This window comes from Melopsittacus undulatus, chromosome 7 (genome assembly GCF_012275295.1).
Source record: "Melopsittacus undulatus isolate bMelUnd1 chromosome 7, bMelUnd1.mat.Z, whole genome shotgun sequence".
Lineage (NCBI taxonomy): Eukaryota > Metazoa > Chordata > Aves > Psittaciformes > Psittaculidae > Melopsittacus > Melopsittacus undulatus.
In genome coordinates, this window is record NC_047533.1 from 9,761,991 (window position 1) to 9,784,086 (window position 22,096).

A 22,096-nucleotide genomic window follows, 5' to 3' on the forward strand; every position below is an offset into this window, starting at 1 on the left:
GAAATTAATCAAGCTTCTTTTAATCGTAGGCAGCATTACCTTCTCTCACGAACCCACCTTCTCTTAGTCCAATTCGGAGGAAGGGGAAAGAGAGGGAGGCTGTTGAACAGGCCTCTGTGCCAATGAGCCCTAAAAAGGGTGGTGAAGCAAGTCCAGGTAAGCACACTGACTCCTGTTAACCCTCCCACTTATCATCCTCACCTGAGTATGGTTACAACATAGGGAGAAGAAATAAAACTGACTAACTGGTTTTCTGAAGTTTTGGTTCAAAAGGCTGGCGGGACCCACTGTCAGAAGTTCTTTTTCAGTACTGCTTTGCAGGAAAGGCAGTTGTAGGTGGGGGCTTCCTTACTGGTTTGGTCTTCAATAAAATTAAGTGTGATTTTCAGAAACAAGGTACTGCTGAATCCTTTTACTTAATGCTTTTCTCAATCTACTTATTATTGACTAAAACTAAGAAGTAATTTTTGCAAGTGTTTTACTAAGGAGTACCTTCTGTTGCTCCTGGAAACAAGATTGTGAATCTTGATAACTTTGTTTTTCCTTAGTAATGAATGAAAGGAATGGGTGTTAATTCTGTTTCATAATTGTACTCAATAGTAAGCCCCCTGGGTTAATTTGTGTTATCTCAGAGGGCTAGTTTCTTGGAATGCTAGTTTGTATTGCAGTTGTACAGTATGTGTGTTTGCAGTTTAAAATCTGCATGCAGATTGAAAAATTCATGGTGTCTAGTAATGTCTCGAGGGTCCTAGAGAAAGTATGTTGTACTAATCTGTGATATACTTTTAAGCTCCTAGGCAAACTGATGCTGCTGGGCCTGTTCCAACAAGTAAATCATCTTCAGTAGGAAGCTTTTATCATCTTCCATCATATCTGAAGTTATATGATGTCTTGAAAGCAACCCATGCTAATTATAAGGTACTACATGATCTTGGATGATTGAATTAAAATGTGGTTGGGCAATCACTATTTCTTTTAAACATGGCTTTGCTTGTATTGAGACTCACTTGTTTGCCTGTGTAAACAGTTTATAAACACACACATGCAGACAAAATCACAACCACCAGGAATAAAAACAAACAGAAAACCCAAACAAATCCTTCTGATAGGCATTGTCACCCTATTCTTGTTTCTCTGCTGGCTAATGCTGATACCAAATGACCCTTTGCTGACTTGGCAGTGCCAGATAGATCCCAGTGTCTGTTTCTCTCTGTAGTTTATTTCGGGATTGGTAAGCTTTTTCCTTATTAGTTCAGGTCACAGAAGATGCACTCCCTAGGGGCTTGGTGATCTGATTTGTACACTTCAGGGGATGTATTCTTATTACACCTACTGTGTTTGAGGAATACATTATCCCTTCTCTGCTGCTTGTCAGCATCCTAGGCTTTTCCAGATGCTGTCACTTCCTCAATCTAGAAGATCCTTTTTCTTAGTCAAAATGAAGTCCTATTTTCTAACCATTCATAAGGGAGCCTAAGCTTTCAATGGCATTAATTGAACCATGCTGAATTTTTAGGCAACAGTTCTTTTTGTGTCAATATCCTCTTTTGTAATTTTTATCTCCTGAAGTAATGTTTAATATAAAGTGTGATTTCACTTTTTGGGACCAGGTTACTTTGGATCTCCAAAACAGTAATGAAAAGTTTGGATGTTTCCTACGGTCTGCCTTGGATGTTCTGTCTCAAATCTTGGAACTTGCTACTCTTCAAGACATTGGAAAGGTATGAGATCTATGTGTTCTTGTAGTTAAGTTTTCCAGTATCACTGTCTTTGTTGGGGAAAAAACACAGTGATTTTAGAATCGGTGCTGTTGTGAAAGACAGCAGTCACAGAAGCGCTGCGCTACTACAGTGTTGGGTAGAGTGCTAAAGCAGATTTTCCAGGTTAAATTGCTGTACTTGAGAAGTGGCATAATCTTCTACTGTTTAAATTTCATGTGGAGGTTTTTCTTACCAGGAAAATGGCTTGCCTTCAGTTATCCTTACTCTATTAATATGTTTAAATATACTCCTGTTAAATATACAAAATGTCAGAAAGCATACTGCTCCCGTTCCTCTTCTGTGTCTTGATACGTTTTTGTTCCTTAACTGTGGTGTTATGCATTGTGGCGCCTTCAGATTAAGAGGCAGATCTTGCATTTTTTCATTTCTTTACACCCCTCCCATGATTTCTCTTAAATTATTGTAGTTTTAGTTAGTAAAACAACCTGTGCTGTTGTCCAGTTTTCATGGTAATGCTGCATGTGGTAAAGTAAAAAAGGCAACTAGGTTCACTTATCTTCTGCTTTTCTAGTGTGTCGAAGAAATTTTGGGATACCTAAAATCGTGTTTCAACAGAGAGCCGACAATGGCAACAGTTTGTGTGCAGCAGGTAAGGAGGTAACTTTTTTGTGTGTTACTGGGAGGTTAATCCTGATGTCCTGAGGTTATCAATTGGACACTTAAGACTTTGCACATTCTTTTAAGGGAAGTAATGTGAGGAAACTGTAGCCCAGGTGGAGCAAACAGAGCATGTTTTCTTTCATTTTTCATTACTTGTTCTGAAACTTGGTATTGTCTGAGTAATGTAATTTCTCTTGAAGTGCTTTCAGTTCAGAGAACTGTTTAGCTAGTGCTCAGAAAACCACATTGTTTCCTACATCCCAAATATGTTCTATAGGCAGTTAACTAAATCAAAATCAAGGCAAATAAGGCAAAGAACTGCCTTACTGATGGCTTCCAGTTAAATGTTTGGGTTCAAGTCATCAAAGCTTAATTTTGGTGGGAGGTGAGCATTAGTAGAATATTGAGATGTCACATGGAAATAGCTTAAGTTATGAAAACAGTTGTATCTTTTGGGGTGAGGTGTGGACTGTTTTTTTTCCAGCTTTTCCATGTTCTTTTATATAACTATATGATCCACAGTTTGCAACTTTAACCTTTCCTCTTAAGTCCTTTAGGAAGATGAGGAGCCAACTTGGTTTGTTTGTCCCTCCTTTTCCTGAAATGTTAACCCTTTTTTTTTCCGATTTTCCTTTCTAGTTACTGAAAACATTGTTCGGGACAAATCTGGCTTCTCAGTATGATGGCTTGTCTTCAAACCCCAGCAAAGCTCAAGGCAAAGCTCAACGCTTAGGTTCTTCTAATTTGAGACCTGGTCTCTATCATTATTGCTTCATGGCACCATACACACATTTTACACAGGCCCTTGCTGATGCTAGTCTAAGGAACATGGTTCAGGCTGAGCAGGAACACGATGCTTCAGGGTAACTTTCTTCCCTTACGATATAATGTTAGCTTGAGCTAGAATCTCTTTTTATTGTTTTTCATAAATGCAAGTATCATAGGGGAGCTAAGTAACTTGAAATTCCAGTGTTGTGTATTATTTCTCCTGGAGACTTAAGAAGAGTAATTTTTTGTGGCAGTGGCATCCTGAATGCAACTTTGTATTGATGATCTCTAGTGAGTTTTACAAATCAGAGCTAAATTGTTAAAATGGGTATTACATGAGGTTTTTAAAAAGCGTAATAGTTTTAAATGCTTGTATTCAAAACTATTTAATTTGGTTATTAGAGCAAATAGCCTTAAAAGAAAGGCAAAGGATGGCTAAGCAAAGACCAGAAACTTTCTCTGCTACATGTTTGTCCACAGAGCTATGTGTGGCCTGATAAAAATGTACTGTAGGTTGTCTCTGTTCTTTCATTTTACTAAGAATCTTGAAACGGTCAGGTAGGTAAAAGTTGGCATAGGTAAAACAATATGCATCTAAGGAGAGTGTGTGTTTTTTTAACACTAATGAGTTTTTGTTTGTTTTTTTATGACAGGTGGTTTGATGTGTTGCAAAAAGTTTCTACACAACTGAAAACTAGCATTAGCAGTGCAGCAAAACATCGTGCTGATAAGGTACTTTTGTCTGTGTACTCCTGAAAGTGCTGTACCTTAGATTTAAAACACTTTGCCTCCTTTAAAACATAATTTAGTTTTGAACCAGAAACGTGTTCAGATGTTAGATTACTTTAAAATCTCTCTATTACAGAATGCTATTCACAATCACATTCGTTTATTTGAACCCCTTGTCATAAAAGCATTGAAACAATATACCACAACAACATCGGTACAGCTGCAGAGACAAGTTCTAGACTTGCTTGCTCAACTGGTTCAGCTACGTGTTAACTACTGTCTTCTGGATTCAGATCAGGTTGGTACCTCACCACTTGGGAAAATTTGTGGTCCTGGTATCTCACCCACAGGCTTCATATTTACAGCAAAGATACTTTCAGCAATCCAGTCATTTTACTATAGGTGAAAACAAGGACTTAAAGGAGGGCAAGATTCAGGTTCTGACCTCTCCTCACCCCCAGCCACAGAGAGCTTCACATTTCTGATTTCTCTATTGCATGTAAATTACTTTCTAAGCTTTTCAACAACTATTGAAGAGCTGTTCATCAGATTGAATTATTAAGAATAAGATGATGTGGACAATACAATGTGTTGTTAAAACTTTATTTGCAAATAGAAATACCATCTTTCTATATTGAGAATATGTGTTACACGACTGAGAAGGTTATACTTCACGATATACAGACTACAGGTAAAATGTGGCATAGGTTCATGCAAATTATAATAAGCTCTAACATCAAGAAAATTCTCAGTATCTTCTGTAACTGCAGAGGGAACACTTCATAATGTTAGAATGAACTATATGTGGTGTTCGGTGCCTGTCTTTTGCTCTTTCCAGAATATATACTTTTGTAATTGTCAAAATTATTTCAATGGAAATTAATTTCTGTGTATCTTTTCTACACTTTATTCTCTCTTTAGGTGTTTATTGGATTTGTCCTAAAGCAGTTTGAATACATTGAAGTAGGACAGTTCAGGTATGAAATCAGCAAAGATCCTTTGAACAGCATGTATTTAAACTGTCTGAAGCATGTAGTGATTAGCTTTGCTGGTTGTTTCTGCCTAATGATAAAAGGAGAGTTACCATCTGGGAAATGCGCTTGTTTATTCCCTGGCTCCAGTGGCAGCCCTTTCAGATGATTAGGGGCTGAAGAAATCAGGAAGTGTGTGTGTGGTGGGGGGTAGAAATCTTAAGCTCTGTTGTTCTGCTTCTCCATTTAGTATTGTAAAACCATTCTTTTGGGACCCTCAACAAGCTATGCTTTCTGGAATCAGCACTTCATCACTAGGTTTCAGTTACTGAAGGGAGAGCTACTTCTTCCTATTGTGGAGTCACTGAATCACTATGCATTCTGATCACCTTGTACATTTTGTATAGTACCTTGTAGCTCATAAGCAATGCAATAAGAGTTTTTGTTGTCAGCTGTTTGTTTTGGTTTTTTTTCTCACACTTGTTTTTATGAACAAATGAGGGGTATTTTTTGGTCTTTGGATCCCCTACAGTAATAATCCAATGTGTGTCATGTGCATTAGGTACTGTGTTATAAAACTAGTAACTGTGTACCAGCACACTGTAATGGTCACAGCTTGAAAGAGATCCCTTGGGGGATAAAAAAACCCAACATAATGAAGAGGAAGGCACAAAAATTATACTGTATGAAAACAGAACAACGCATTCTTAAAAATAATGGAAAAAGATTAATTTTTACTGAATAGAGTTGTGCAGTTCAAACTTGACACTTCTCATTTTTTATTTTCAGGGAGTCTGAGGCAATTATTCCTAATATCTTTTTTTTCCTGGTGTTGCTGTCGTATGAGCGGTATCATTCCAAACAGATAATCGGAATTCCTAAGATCATTCAGCTGTGTGATGGTATTATGGCCAGTGGAAGGAAAGCTGTTACGCATGGTAATGAAAAGAAAAAAGCACCAATACTTGTCAATAATAGTTCAGCAGTAAAACCAGTATTGAATAGTAAGCTATAGAAAACTGTAATCACACTGATTATTCCAGAATATACCAGAATTTGAATTCTTTAATATGTAAGTCTCCTTCAGGAAGTTTATTGTACCCTACTAATGCTGCTGTCCCATATTTTGCATAGCACATAATAGCAACAAAGCTTTTATTTGAAAACTTTGTTAGGTAGTAAGTTTATAACGTAGCACCATGCTAAAGGCTTTGATTTTAATTTTTAGACCCTTTCACTTTCCTTCCGTTTTTGGTCTTTAACTAGAAGGATCTTTCATAATTTACAGTGATTCTGCTAAGAAATGCCTTATAAAAATATCTATTGTTTAGCTATGAGAATGGGCGAATATGTCCATAATATAAATTTTCTACTAGAAATAATAAGATAGATATCATTATGCATGATAAGTTTGGTGGGCTATTATTGCTTTGGGTTTTGTTTTGTTTTGGGTTTTTTGGGGGGTTGTGGGCAAAACCTTTAATGAGCTAAAGTACAGTTTAGTAGCTGAACTGTACAAAACACTGCTCAAGAGTGACTTGTCTCATGTTGGAAAACCAAATCTCATTTCAGCAATACCAGCTCTGCAGCCCATTGTTCATGATCTATTTGTGTTAAGAGGAACAAATAAAGCTGATGCTGGAAAAGAGTTGGAAACACAAAAGGAGGTGGTCGTGTCAATGCTGCTGAGACTTATACAGTACCATCAGGTAAGAGAGGAAAATGTCACTGTTTATGGCCTTTAAAAGGATAACCTTGCTGTGCTAAGAATGCTTCAGGCAATTTCAGTAACTTTGTATACAAAACTTGAATAGCTGGATTCTCTGTGAGATCTTTCCTTATAGAGAGTAAGCGAAGATTTTTGGGGATAGGGGAAGGGTTCTGCACTACAAATCAGTATTTCAAATTACATGTCTGTGGGATTTTATAATCAGGTCATGGTAACAAAGCACTGAAAAGCTCCAGTTAGGATTGTGGTCTTAGTTGTGTTGCAGATTGAATAAACAGGAGATCAGTAGGAAAGTTGAAAACAATTAGGATTCAATGAACTTGAAATAATGGGGGTAAAATCAGAAGAGAGGACAGGATTAAAAGTATGAAACATGCTGCCCAGAGATGATTTAGGTATTGCTGTACAATACCAGCATCTTCAATAACACTGTAAAATATGCATTATTTCAATAAGGTAATGAAACTGGTAGCTAGACAATTATTGACATTTACTATTTTGCCCCAGACCTCATGGGTCTGGAAAGCATGTTTATGCCTTGTAGGAGTATAAGAATTACCTTCTCAATACACTTTGTTTAGAAGAAAAACATAAAAGTAATTTTAAGAGAAGTAACATGATTAACATGGGATCTTATTGCTTATTTGTGTGCTTAACACTTTTACTTTCATCATGTGAAAAAGCATATGCTAATGTAAGCAGTGTATTTTCTGAGAACATTTGGAAAAAAGTCAGTACATCTTGTCAAAATAATTTGTTAGGAACTGCATGTTCAGATTGGGGTAATTTTGTGTATCCACATTTTCTTTTGAATGTGTAGTTTTATAATCATAAAATGACTAATATAACTATATGATGACACCCTGTAGACACATGATATGAAATACTGATTAACTTTGTGTTACATAAGGTACTGCAGTTGCAAGCAGATTCTCTTCTGACACACTTAACCTATTAAAGACCACCCATGCACTGCTCTTCCCACACCATCCCATTTGTAGTTCTTGTTCTGTCCCATTCTGCTGGTGCAGTATGTATAAACCAGCCCCTGGGCAGTTCTGTTCTTCCCTGGCTGTGGCTGGGGTATTCTGCAGTCATGTCTGTAATTTGTCAGGCTCCAAGAGCTGCAACCTTTAACTTGTTTCTGTTATGACTGTAGCTACCATCCGTGGAGCTCCAAAGTCAAGTTATTCAGCCCAAAATCACTTTTATCTCCTCTCTTATGAGAAAGCTTTCAGGGAAACTAATAATCTGATGATCTCTTTTTTTTATTGTCTGTGTTTCTGAATCTGAGCTACTTGAATTCTTTTACAAGTGCTCCATCTGATTGGTTTTCTGAACCACTTTCCTTTGGCCTGTCTGTCCTTGAAAGTGTGGTCTAACTCTCAAGCCAGTAATATATTCAGTTACTAGAAGTGGTCTTTGCTGTTGGTGTCCTCCATTATATCCTCTCCTATAAACTTTTATGTGAAAGTGACATATCCCAGGTGAATGAGCTCCATAAAAATGTCTGGTTTGTTTCCTTGACCAAATTTAAACTTTTTTGAGCTAGAGTGAAGAAAAAGTATACATCTAGGAAATGTTCTTTCTTCCATCTTTGTTGAGTATGCAATATGGCACTTAGATGTAGTATCCTATTTGCAGTTGTTTGAGCAGACTTTTGACAAATCCTTCGTAAAAGAATCAAGAAAACTTTTTTATTTTTAATTTATAAAAGTAATTAGAGAATTATTAAAAAAAGACATAGTTAAGAAGATTTTGACCTGAAAATGGGGTTTTAAGAGTGTTGTGTGATTTCTCATGTGGGTCTTCTTTTCTTTTTGGCAAATGGATGAAACAGTAAATATTTTTCCCATGACAGTATTACTCAAATGTTTCCTGTTAGTGTGGGTGTTTACTTGCATTCTTTTGGACTTCTCCTCAGGTGCTAGAAATGTTCATCTTGGTATTGCAACAGTGTCATAAAGAGAATGAAGACAAATGGAAAAGACTGTCCCGGCAAATAGCTGACATTATTCTCCCAATGCTTGCAAAACAACAGGTTATTTTATGCATTTTTTTAAATCTATAAACACATAAACCTGTTGTTGTAATGTGTGTGTGCATCAATAATGGCTTTTATATATGAAAAAATTTATTACTGCAAGGTAAACTAAGTCTTTGAAGTGATGGTCATATTTAAATAATAGAATCATAGAATAGTTAGTGTTGGAAAGGACCTTAAGATTATCTAGTTCCAACCCCAGTTCCATGGGCAGAGACACCTAACACTAAACCGTGTCACTCAAAGCTCTGTCTAACCCGGCCTTGAACACTGCCAGGGATGGAGCATTCACAACTTCCTTGGGCAGCCCATTCCAGTGCCTCACCACCATTACAATAAAGAACTTCCTCCTTATATCCGATCTAAACTTCCCCTGTTTAAGTTTTAACCCGTTACTCCTTGTTCTACGACTACAGTCCCTAGTGAAGAGTCCCTCCCCAGCATCCTTGTAGGCCCCCTTCAGATACTGGAAGGCTGCTATGAGCATGAAGTATGTGCAGTATCTTCAAGGCTGTTTCCATAGGAAGCTCATTCTACTTATATATATGATGATATCAGAGCACTCATTAAATGGTGTGAAGATTCTTCCATGTTTCTAGAATGTCAAAAATATTTTTTCATTATTGCAGTTGAATCTAATTACACTTTTTTTCTTGATGAGGAGGGTGGAAAGATGTAGTCTGAAACTGCTTTAATAAACCGTAGAATCATGGAATAGTTAAGGTTGAAACAGACCTCTAAATATTGTCTTCACCTCAAACCAGGATCTACTGGAGCAGGTTGCTAAGGACCGTGTGTATTAAAGTTGTGACCGGCGCTAAGGATGGAGCCTCCATAACCTCTCTGTGCAGCCTCTTCCAGTGTCTGAGCATCCTTACAGGCAGAAAACAAACAAATAAAAAACTCCTTGTATTTAAATGACATTTCCTGTATTTCACCTTGTGTCTATTGCTTTTCATCCTAATACTGGATAGCACCGATAAGATTCTGGCTCTTTCTTCTGTACTTTGGTTGTCTCCTTCTCCCACTTTACCTGGTTAGATACTTTTACATGTTGCCAAACATCACTCTGAGCCTTCTCTAGGTTGAACAATGGCAGGTGCCCCTTGTATGACAGATGCTCCAAGCCAATGTAGCCATCCATGTGGCTTTCTGCTGGACTCCCTCCAGCGTGTGCATGTGTCTCTTGCTGTCTTGATACACCTTTCCTGGAGTTAAAAACCATTTACTTCAAGGATAAAAAGTAAAATTAGTGAAACTGTGCCCTTAGTGCTCTTCACCCTGTGATGGCAGATGTCCACTCCCATTAGGACATGTCATGGTTGGGGAGAGTAGGCTTTCATAGCGTTACCTTTCATAGCTTTTGATTGCTCTGAATTTTGTACTTTAAAGGACAGCTTCCTTACACACCTGATATCATAGAAATGTTGTGTTGCACTTACCTTAAGTGGATAGTTACAAATAAGTTTTGTGGTTTTCTTTAACAGATGCATATAGACTCTCATGATGCTCTGGGAGTATTGAACACTTTGTTTGAAATTTTGGCTCCTTCATCCCTTCGCCCTGTGGACATGCTTTTAAGGAGTATGTTCATTACTCCTAAAACAATGGTAAGCAGTTCCTTCCAGAAGAGAGAATCTGGTGTCTTCCATACCAAACCATAAAGCTTGTGTTTCTTAATTTGCATCATGGCGTTAAAGTGCCAGCAGCAGATTTTAGGAAATACTTGGTTAGAACTAATACGATTTACCAACTGGGAATACTTCATACAGGAATGTTCTGCTTATGCATTATTTGGCTTCATTTTCTATTTTGATGATCAGGAATGTAGAGAAACATACTGTTTTAGCAAAATCTAGAATATAGTTTCACAGGTAACTCAAGTTTTTCTCATGCAAGTATTAGTACTGTTCCTATAGTTGAGGGATTGTTTAACAGAGTGAGCGTGACAGCTTTCACAAGAATAGCATTTTGGAAGACCTAAACATAAAAGTGCTTGCTCCATTCTCAAAAGTATCTAATTTTATACAACAGTTGATGAAATTGAATACTTTTGAAGTTAACACCACACAGAATGTAGTTAAAAAATCAACTGTCTTCTGCATTTTTGTGTTTGTGTTAGGCATCAGTAGGCACTGTCCAACTATGGATTTCTGGAATTTTGGCTATCCTTAGAGTTCTCATTTCACAGTCGACAGAAGACATCGTTCTCTCCCGTATACAAGAGCTTTCCTTCTCGCCGTATTTGATTTCATGTCAAACAATCAACAGACTGAGACATGGAGAAAATAACATATCCGCATCAGAGGATCGCACTGAGGTTAAACAGGCTAAATATCTGCCTGAAGAGACATTTTCTAGGTATGTTGTCTTTGATTAACTTAAGGGAAAGATTAAGGTTTCTGAGAAATCACACTATTAATTGTGATTATTTATATCACAATAATAACCCAGATCAAATATGTAATTATTGAAATGCTTGTGATTATCTCTCCATACTTACAACATCATGTTTGGTTGAGGTCAGCCTGTTCCGTAGCATTTAATTTAGCACCCTATTTAGGATGAACAGACAAAGACAGAGTTTCATGGGCAAACCTCATCTTATTCTGAAGGATGTTGCATTGATAGTTTTTCTGTTGATTGTATGCATGCTTTTTCAAGGTTTTTATTACAACTGGTTGGCATTCTACTGGAAGATATTGTTACTAAACAATTGAAAGTGGACATGAATGAACAGCAACATACTTTCTACTGTCAGGAGCTGGGCACACTGCTTATGTGCTTAATACATATCTTCAAATCAGGTAACACTTTAACCATTGCCTTGTGTTGTAGCATGCAGTGGCAGAGTGGGTTTTCAGTTCTGAGACAGTTGTTGAATGTGAGGAGTATGTGTTGCTGAAGATGCTCTACCCTACTCAGTATAAAGAACCTCCCAAACTTTGTGCTTGTGCATATGGGGCACATTTTTCACGCTTCTTGTATGTGGACCAAATGTAACTAGTGACTTTCATCTCTCCCTTTAACCTATTTTCCTAATATTTTAATTCCTTCTTTTCTGTGACTGTCCTTCTCGCCTTCTGATTTTCAGCCTGCAGCTGAAATCCAACAGTATTGGATTACAGTAGTTGGCTGAAATTTAAAAGGTCTTGGCACAAGTCCCTGGTTCTTCAAAGACTTCCTTGCAGATATGGGACAAGGGACTCTGCATTCCATAGCCTGTAAAGTTGGAGTTCCAGTACCTCACTACATAGCAGATGGAAATAATTAAAAAGTGCATACAGAATACTGTTGTTGGACATTTAACATGATTCTGTGTTCTATTGTATCCCGAAAACTTTTGACTTCTTTTTAAGATCTTCCTACAGAGTTCAGTTATAAAGCCCTTTCTTGAGGGGAGAAAAACCCCTTAGGTCTGTTCTTGTCATTTCTACCAGCTGCTTCGTGCAAACATAAGTATCGTAGGTGTAAAAAGAAGGTTCTGTTAGAAATGTCTTGGATTCTTTATAAAAGCTCAAAGCTTCTGCATTGCCTTGATCTAACTTCCAGTAGCTTTACTCCTTGTAATCCTCAGTAATGGTGACATGTAGAAAAGTGAACAGCAAACCAATTTAATTGTGTTATGGCAGCTGTGGTGGATGAGGTTTTCTTTAGACCAGTGAAATCAGAAAATGAAGCTGGTGATTTAAAGCGGGGAAGTGGGTTCTTCCACAGTGAGAGCTGCGATACTGGAAAAGGAAGGCTCAGCTAATTCTGCTGGTAGCAACTCGCTTCCAAGCTGCACTGTGAGTCTTCCCAGGACTTACGTGTAAATTTCCATGCAAAGTTAAAATATTAAAATACTCATGCAGAGCACTGGAATATGTCTTGCATGATCTCTAGAAATGAATTTCATGTAAGATCCAAATCAACTCCAAGTACTACTACTTATGTAGTTACCTTACACAGTGTGACAGAGTAGAAGGAAAGTTGTTCAGACACCTGGGCTGTATTTTCATGGTGTAGCATCTTTTTTTAAGGTTTAGGCTTATGGCTAACTAAGTGCTTGGCTATTTAGTACTTGTTTTCAGTTAATACCTCTGATTTGTTTATTTTTAAATTATAATCTCCTATCTACAAATTTATAGCAACTTTTGTCTGGGAACATGAATTAAGCTCTGCTTATAAATAGCGTCATAAACACTATTCTGCTTGGATGTTTTGTCTTCTTGCCCATTATAGTTTTCTCAGAATGTGAACATTGCTGACTCCTGTGTATTCAACTACAGAAGCTACCAGATTAAAAATTAAGATTTTCAATGTACTTCTTTGAATTTAGTAGAAATAAAACGCATAGAGTGAAAAGATGAGCCTGCGGCGGCTTTCATGACTGTAGTCACTAGATGGTGCTATTACTGCAGTTATGCTGGACTGGTAATAGCACTGGTAAGCTAGTAAGTGGAACCCGAGTTTTGAGACTTATTTAGTTCTTTGCTATTTACACAGCGTATTTACCCGTCCTGGGGGCAGCTTAAACTGGTCCACATGACTGTGGAATTTACAGCTTCATTTTTTCTGTATATCTGGCAGGGCAAGCAAACAACACTACAGTTCTTCATTATTCTGATTAGCTCTTGCTTTCTAACAGGTTCTGAATAAATGTTTTTTCCCTCTGGTCTCATCTCATAGAAACTCAAAAGGTTCTGTGTCTTTAGACAACTAAGTTTGTCCATCTTCCTTTTCCCCACCCTTCCTTTTGGCATATGAATACAAGATCAGCAAGTCAGAAAGCAAAATTCAGTTTTTGTGCTGAATGTTCGATGTGCAGGGCAGTGACTTTCTCCACTTAAAAGCATTTGCTGTTTTCACTTTAGAAATTGGATAGAAGGGTATCAGTTTAGTTTCAGTTAAATGTATTTGAGAAGCCATCATCTGAAGTTGGATACATTTAAGTGGTCTTCCTCAGGATATAGAATAGGAGTTACAGGATGGTTCTTAATTAGAACTTCTATGTTTTACTTTATAAACAAAACAAAAAAACCAACCCCAGAAGCCCTGGTCTATGATCAGTAATTTAAAATTTGGTAAATGCTTTCATGTATCAGAAACATTTTAGTATAGGGCAGAAAAAAAGATGAGAAGCTTCATTACAATTCTAGTCTACATAAAGCATTATTTATTGAGTCTGGAAGCTAGTCATTACTGGTTTACACACTGCTCTTGGGCAAACTCCATCACTTGCCTTAGATTCGTAAAACCACTTAGGATATGCATTTCTTCCAGGAATGATAGTGGCTTATGACAAGAGATTTTATTCTCAGGTTACTCTGAATAATTTTAGAACTTCAGAACACAGACTAGAGCACAGTTACTCTAACATGCTTTTATTGTTTTCAGGGATGTTTAGGAGAATTACAGCTGCAGCCACCAGACTTTTCACAGGAGATGGATCTGATGGTACCTTCTATACCCTTGAAAGTTTGAGTGACCTTGTGCAGTCCATGATTCCCACACATCCTTCTTTAGTTCTCCTCTGGTGTCAAATCCTGCTGCTTGTCAATTATACCAACTACAACTGGTGGTCAGAAGTGCATCAAACCCCAAAGTAAGACTTGATTTTGATCCCTAGTAGTAGTAGTGTGTGTCCTATTTGCTAAAATTTTGTTAAAACAGTCTAAGCTTTTACTGCTAACCCTGCCAGGCCATTGAATAGTACTGTTTGGATTCTGAAATCTGCATTTACTTCACATCTATACACACTGTCTGTTCCAATATCAGTATGTCTTTCCAACTAAGGAAATGTGTTCTGCACTCGGTTGTACTCAAAAGAACTGCTAGATAATTTCTCTACTTTTAAGGCAAGGAAATGTCATCTGAGTACTACTTTTAACTAAAATTGTGGAAATAACTATAGCAAAATATTCAGTATTTCCTATTTCAGTGAAGACTTAGTATTTCACCTTATAGCAAATAATCAGCCAGTGCACATGTAAGCGCTGCTGTGCTTACGAAAATACGATCTAATTAGTATAACTATAGTTATAGTTCTCTTTTCTTAGTGGGTCTGTTCTCAATTCTGTCAAAATGTAGTATCAGTACCAGCACCATCCTGATTTATTAGCATAAAGCATGGTAGTAACCTCACTTAGTGTTAGTTGTCTGAAATGCGGAGTTATGTTCTAAAGAAAGTGTTCTCTTGGTTGAAAGTTAGTTCATCTGTCAGGCATTGGAATGATTTGTCCTCTGGGGTTAAGAACAGCCCTGTATGCGTGGGTATCCCTCTGTGTTAACTGTAGAGGGAGATTAACAGCTGACTGGAGAGACATTTCTTGTGCAGTGAATGTTAGGGAGACCTGGTCAGGCTCTACAATGAGTGAATCAGTGCTTGCCTAAATGTGACATTTTTGCCTCAGTTTAACCTCATGATGTGAAACAATATTATTCTAATTTGGGGAAACATGGGATTACCAGGCTTATGAGCAAAGCAGGACAACTAAAATGGCTGTTGTTCTATTTATTGCAGTTATCTTCTTTGATTTACCAGTATTGCCTCTATTTTTTTCTGGCTTGGGCATCACTGTCAATGTGACACTAAGGACTGAGTGCTCAAGAGCACTGGTTTGGCATGAGAAGAATATGCATTATTAAGTTCTGTTATCTTACCAGAGATGCAATAACCCATATTTTTCTTTTAAGTAACTTACTTAGTTCTTCAGGTGTTCCTCACATTGTCCAAGGCACTAATAAGTACAGGACAAAAAAGTGATACTATAGTTGTTAGGAAGTAAAAAGTTGATGGAAAGCAAAGTGTCTGCTTCAAAGCAGTATCATGTTTGAATGAAGTTTGTAAGAAAATAAATACTATGTAAGGACATTGGTAGGATATTCCAAGCAATTTGATTGATAAGGTTTCAGTAGTCATAGTAATAAAGTGTAGTCATAAAATAGTAACAAAATGTAATGTGCTTCTTTCAGGAGACACAGTCTTTCTACTACTAAATTGCTTAGCCCTCAGATATCTGGAGACAGTGATGAATCTGATTCAGAATCTAAACGTGGCATGTGCAACCGAGAGATAGTGAGAAGAGGAGCACTCATTCTTTTCTGTGACTATGTTGTAAGTTTCAAATTATGAATTTCATACTTACAGTTTTGAGTTATTTTATCATGCTGACAGTCTTTTATTGCTGATGTGGATGCATTAAGTGCATCTGTCTGGTTTACTAGTGAAAAATAAGGACTCGTGAAACATTCTGTTTTCAGGTGGTGCTTCTATAACCTTAGTAATGACTTTGGCATTTTATTTCTGTTCTAAACTGAGAATACTTTTGTCTTATAAAGGATACTTGGTAGGTAATAGAATTATCTTCTGTGTATCATTGCTTACTTTGGAAATGCTGGGAGTACACTAAGCAGTGTTGGACTTCCCAACATCTGTAGCAGTGTCTAGGAGACAATAAGTTTTTGCCTGTTCCTTAAGAGGAGAGGTTTTATATTGACACTGAAGAAGCACTTTAAGTACTAATGGATGATCAGTCACCAAAATCACACTACTGGTAGCTCCCCCCATCCCCTGCCCCCCAGCCAAAACCTCTTAACTGGGTGTCAGCATCACCTGGTTAGCTCTACAGATCTTTTCATGTTGCATTGCACTGCTTGTTGATATACAAGATAGCCTCCATAGGTTTAATATTAATTATCAACAGGTCTCTTTGGATTTACTTTCCAGAAATTATTCATATTGTGTTTAAAGCTAGTAGTAGTAAGAAGTCTTTAAAACGAAGCCTAAACAGATATCACATTTTACAGCATGACTCTGTGTGTGTACATGTTTATTTCAAACAGCATTTCATTAAAGGAAGAATCTTTGAATTGATATTCTCAATTCACTTTTCTAACCTAAATTTTTAGTGTCTTAAACCTATATTTATACATTCATTATAAGTAATTTAATTTGCATCAAGATCAAAAACATTTGAGAAAATTGTCATGTAAAAATAATGACAGGACAAGGGGTAATGGGTTAAAACTTAAACTGGGAAGGTTTAGACTGGATATAAGGAAGAAATTCTTTACTATAAGGATGGTGAGGCACTGGAGTGGGTTGCCCAGGGAGGTTGTGACTGCTCCATCCCTGGTGGTGTTCAATGCCAGGTTCGACAGAGTCTTGGGTGACACGGTTTACTGGGAGGTGTCCCTGCTCATGGCAGGGGGGTTGGAACTGGATGATCTTAAGGTCCTTTTCAACCCTAACTATTCTATGATGGCCAGGTTGGATGGGGCTTTGAGCATCCTAGTCTTTTGGAAGGTGTCCCTGCCCATAGCAGGGAGTTGGGACTAGATGGTCATAGAATCATCTAGGTTGGAAAAGATCTTGTAAGATCATCAAGTCCAAATCTTTAAGGCCCCTTCCAACCCAAACCATTCTATGATACCAGTATTTTAGAATAGCCATAAGAATTATATATGAAAAAAATTACATTGTGTCTGGTAAAACTTTTTAATAATTAAATGCTTAATATGGTATTACTGGAATCAGATTTTATTTTTTTCCCCTTTAGTGTCAAAACCTACATGATTCAGAACACTTGACCTGGCTTATTGTGAATCATGTTCAAGACTTGATTAACCTATCCCATGAGCCTCCAGTGCAAGACTTTATTAGTGCTGTTCACAGGAATTCAGCAGCCAGTGGTCTCTTCATCCAGGCCATTCAATCACGGTGTGAGAATCTTGCAGCTGTAAGTTTAACTCTTTGCCTTTAAAGCATAGAGTGACTTATATTTAGAATATGTTTAACTGATAAGTATGCAAATCCTGACATTTCTGGGTCATTTATTAACTTCCAAATTTATTTTTAAAGTTACTTCATAAAAATGCCAACCTCAAACTTTATAATATGCTAGCAACCATAGCATATGTTCCATCCATCAAATCTATGATTTCAACTAGAGTTGATTAAGCTGATTAAAACTGTAACTTTCGTGTTTGATTTCAGTGTCTTGTAAGGCATAAGCAACAAACTACTAACTACAGATGCAGGACAGGAACCAGCCCACCTTCATAGGCCCTAACAACATGAAAATGGTTTGCAAGCTCATTCCTTCCCTGTTGATCTGCCCCACAAGTCATAGCTTCTTGATGAGGGAAATACTGCTTCAGAAATGCAGTATTGTTACCGGTGATTATTTTAGTCTTTAAGCTAACAGTGGACAAGGCTTTATAGGGGTGTAAGGTTTTATGCATCCCTCTTAATCTCTGGAACTCACCTTGTGGGAAATGTTATTTGCTGGACTTCCTCTAGAGCTAATGGTGGGAGATGCTACCATACCCTGAGTAGCCTGATGATGTTTTCTGTCTCTTCCCATTGTCTGTGCAAATCTAGTGCAACTACATTAGTGCTTTAGGCATGTGAATGAAACACTTTAAAGTTAGGTGAAACGAATCTGAGGTTCAATGTTTGAGAGCTGGTAGAATGAACTAAACTAAATGTGTTTGAATGGAAGGTTTAATGATTCTCTGAAATGTTTGGTGATACCAAAAAAGTTAGTAAGATATTAAAATAGCTGATATTTACAGTCTGCTCTAAACCAAGATTGGTTCCACTGGTCAAACTAGCTTGTCTCTATCTCTTTACATTACTGGTGCTGAATTGGTGCTCATATTTAAAAAAATAATTCTTTGCACCCCATTTGAATCCTGAGCAGCTATTCTGTTGCTGTTCTTATGATTTAACCATGTGCCCAAAAAATCCCTAGTGCTTATCTGGATTTCTGTACTGTCTCTTGTCTTCACTATGCTCACGTTCCTATATTCTTCCAGCAAGAGTTCAAGCTGCTCACTGTTCTTGAGGGTTTCTCCAATTCCACCTAAGTCTCTCTAGCTTTTTTCCCTTAAAGTTTTGCTCCCTATATTTTGCTTTTTTTAACTGCTTTTGCATTTACACATCAAGCAACTTAGTGTTCACATTAAATAACCCAGTAACTCAAACCTATTCTTATCTAGATTATATTGATCAAGTAGTTATCTGCTACGATTTTTTCTAAATGCCTTTCTCTTTAGTCTTTGTATTGCAATTGATTGCTTCCTTATGTCCGTTTTTCTGTTTTGTTTCAACATGTAGCCCACAACTCTGAAGAAGACTTTACAGTGCTTAGAGGGAATACATCTCAGCCAGTCTGGGGCTGTCTTAACATTATATGTTGATAAGCTTCTGTGTACTCCATTCCGTGTGCTTGCCCGCATGGTTGACACGCTGGCTTGCCGTCGAGTAGAAATGCTTTTGGCTGCAACTTTACAGGTAAAGATAAACATATGAATTTGTAAATAAGACTTGGGCAGTGCTAGAAATATAAGCAAGTGTAATGATTCAAGGTACATCAAAATATGATGATGTTTAAGTGATTTCATTGGAGAGGAAATTTCTTTAATATATAGGTACATGAATGTTTGTTTCCCTTCATCTGCTTTCATTGTTTTCGAAATCTGTTCAAGGAACCTGTGGGTATTTTACTTATTTCTGTATATAATTCTTGTGACTCTTTCCTATAGAACAGCATTACTCAGTTACCAGTTGAAGAACTGGATAGAATTCAGGAATACCTTCAAAACAGTGGATTAGCAACAAGGTAAGTAATACCAATATGTGTTAAAATGCCAGACTAAGAAATATTCAAATACTAATTGTGTTAACTCTTTTATCCTACATTTGGGTGTCATCTTAAATATAAAATAATGGGTCCTTTTTGGAGGTAAAACAGGAGTAAAATCTCTCATGAGATACAGGCATGTTTTGGTACAAGGATAGTTGTGTTTGGCAGAGTTGAATTTGCAGTTTACTTCAAAGGCTTGAAGGCATCAAGTTGTCTTTCTGCATCCCAGTCAATATTTAACTTTTAAGAAAGAACTGTTCCTTGAGGAAAAAAATACATTACTGAAAACAACTTATGTTTTCCTCAGACTTTTGCAGAATTTTTGTCCAAGCTGAGGTGGGCTGGTTTTTTGTTTGCTGTTCTGTTGGTTTTTGGTTTTTTTTTTCCATACAGCCATGTTAAAGGTTTTAACTGTTCAGTCTCTCGGCTGTTTAAACTGCTGTTACAAAAAGGAGCAAATTCCATTGTTTTTAAAAGCTTTATTTACTGTTGGTAAAAGCTTTATTTATTCTTATTCCTCTTGATATCATTGCTGTTTGAGGTTAATATCTGTTGCCTGAAATAACAAAGAAGTAAAGGAAAAGAATCTGAAGTCAAAGACTGCAGTAGATTGAAAGTAATTTGCATTCCTACCTAACATTACTTAGTTTTAGAGGGTTCTTGTTTGATAGGTCTTAGTACATATTTGTCTTCAGTCAAATAATCTGTACACTACTTTTTATTCTTCTTACTTCTTAAAAAGTTTTACTGCATAATGAAAACCTCAGTTTGCATTTTATGCTTAAGCATGTACAAACTTTAAATCTAAATTAAGTCTTTGTAACTGATGATGCCGAGTTTATTTCTTGGCTACTGACAGCAGTCATATGATGTAGTTCTGCATCATATGACAGTATGTATCCAACAAAGAACTTAAAGTCATGGTGCTTTTCTCTACCAGGATTAGAATTGGCTCACTGGATATCTTTCTAATTTTAAATGATTTACAAAACTGAGTAAGTTAGTTCTCTGCTGATGTGTTCTTCTATTTTCAGACATCAAAGGCTTTACTCGCTCTTGGATAGGTTTCGTCTTATGGTAGCACCAGGCACAACTAGTCCTTCACCTCTGGTTACCTCACACCCACTAGATGGAGAAGACCAACCAGCTTTAGAGAATGTAATTCTAGACAAAGTAAGGTTATGTTTAGAAAGATTGGCTATAAGTGCCTTGGCTGTAAACAAGCTTTGCTAATTACAAAATACTTAAATACAGCTTATTTTTACTGTGCAGTTAATGTTCTCAGAATTGTCAACGAACCCAAATACAGATCAGTGAATGATTTCATATGTTTTGGCTGACTGTTGAACTTAAGATGAATAATTAGCACATGCATAGATGTTTATGTTGACAGTGCTGTGAAAAACTATCAGGTCTTGTTTCTTTGCATAATTTTGATGGAAAGATTTATATAAGGTTCAGTAGAGACTGACATATACCCTTGGTGTTTGCTGCAATGATAGATTTTATTAATTTGCTCAAAACTGTTGGTTGTCCCTTATATATTAAGCATTACTTCTCAGTTTCCACTTCTCAGCTTTAAATTACTTTCAGAGAACAATCATGACTACTTAACTGCTTCTCTCTTTTGTGGGGCCTGTATCTTCCTTTTTTTTCTGGTTGTCCCATGGCACAGCTAATTTCTCCTTTTCATTCCTTCATATTCTACTGTGATACACAGTAATAGGAAATGTGTGTAACTTTGTCCTCGAATTAACGAAAAGAATCTTATTCCTCTGTAACTGTAAATTCTGCACAAAGGAACTAGGGTTTGTATGCTTCCTCTACAACCCCTACGTAGGCCATAAAACCATAAATACTTCAGATTGGAAGGGATGCATAGGGGTCATCCAGTCCAACTCCCTGTTCCTTGCAGGGGTACCTAAAACTAAACCATATAACTGAGAGCATTGTCCAGATGCTTCTTAACCTCCAGCAGGTGTAGCTGCATTCTAATTCACATCACCAAGTTCAGGGTTATGACAAGGAAACCACAGAAAACTGGTAACTGAGCATCTTTATATTCCTTAGTTAAATCAGTTAACTAATTAACTAATTCCTGTACACTCATCACTAATAATTTAAGGAGTAACTTGGCAGTGATGTGTGATGGTCTTCTTCTGTTTCAGTGAGTGTTAAATTTGCAGTGATGTGTGATAATCTTCCATTATTTCAGTGAGTGTTAAAAGATGTTATCTTCATCTGCTCACATATTTGAATCTGAGTACTTTTTCTTGGTTATAGTATTGGATACTTTGCTACTACTGTTATGTTTGTGTGACTACGGGGTATTTCAGGTTTATTCCTAGGTAGTCTCCTCAACTTTAGGATCCTGATGCATACACCTGTGCTATATGTTAAGCTTATTTTTTGTTGTTTTCTGTCCAGACTCTTAGGGAAATAGAACACTTGCCAGTGAACATCCCTCAGTCTAGTTTAAGATGGTCCATTTGCCAATTGTCTGTTCATTAATGTCTTTGACAAAGACACCCTAATGTCTTTGACATTAATGTGGCCTAGTGATCTCTTAAATGGACCATGATTCAGTGCCAGTGAGCAGTTTGCCCCCTGCCCCTATAAACTGTTACTATTTTCTGAAAACAAATATGTAATAAATTTCTTCCTTTAATTATTGAAGGACTGGTATGTGTCACTGGTGAGGTCGCAGTGTTGCGTCAAGTCTGACTCGGCACTACTAGAAGGCGCAGAACTGGTAAATAGGATTCCTCAGCCTGATCTGAACTCCTTCATGACCAGCAAGGTAATTTCTTTATCAGATTAAACAGTCAGATGAAGAGGTT

The 22,096-nt window shown here is 37.1% G+C and overlaps 1 protein-coding gene across 1 annotated transcript in view; it reads left to right on the forward strand.

The window, feature by feature from the left end:
- HTT (huntingtin) overlaps positions 1-22,096 on the forward strand; it is a 78,045-nt gene that overhangs the window by 38,616 nt on the left and 17,333 nt on the right. Inside the window, exons 27-47 of the mRNA XM_034064580.1 lie at positions 30-156; positions 791-918; positions 1,611-1,721; positions 2,293-2,370; positions 3,021-3,244; positions 3,803-3,881; positions 4,015-4,176; positions 4,800-4,855; positions 5,639-5,787; positions 6,422-6,558; positions 8,503-8,619; positions 10,110-10,232; positions 10,745-10,983; positions 11,287-11,429; positions 14,002-14,209; positions 15,580-15,721; positions 17,166-17,345; positions 18,728-18,904; positions 19,156-19,232; positions 20,291-20,429; positions 21,934-22,056. Coding sequence (XP_033920471.1) covers positions 30-156; positions 791-918; positions 1,611-1,721; positions 2,293-2,370; positions 3,021-3,244; positions 3,803-3,881; positions 4,015-4,176; positions 4,800-4,855; positions 5,639-5,787; positions 6,422-6,558; positions 8,503-8,619; positions 10,110-10,232; positions 10,745-10,983; positions 11,287-11,429; positions 14,002-14,209; positions 15,580-15,721; positions 17,166-17,345; positions 18,728-18,904; positions 19,156-19,232; positions 20,291-20,429; positions 21,934-22,056 — 2,919 coding nt within the window. The remainder of the gene's footprint in view (positions 1-29; positions 157-790; positions 919-1,610; positions 1,722-2,292; positions 2,371-3,020; positions 3,245-3,802; positions 3,882-4,014; positions 4,177-4,799; positions 4,856-5,638; positions 5,788-6,421; positions 6,559-8,502; positions 8,620-10,109; positions 10,233-10,744; positions 10,984-11,286; positions 11,430-14,001; positions 14,210-15,579; positions 15,722-17,165; positions 17,346-18,727; positions 18,905-19,155; positions 19,233-20,290; positions 20,430-21,933; positions 22,057-22,096) is intronic.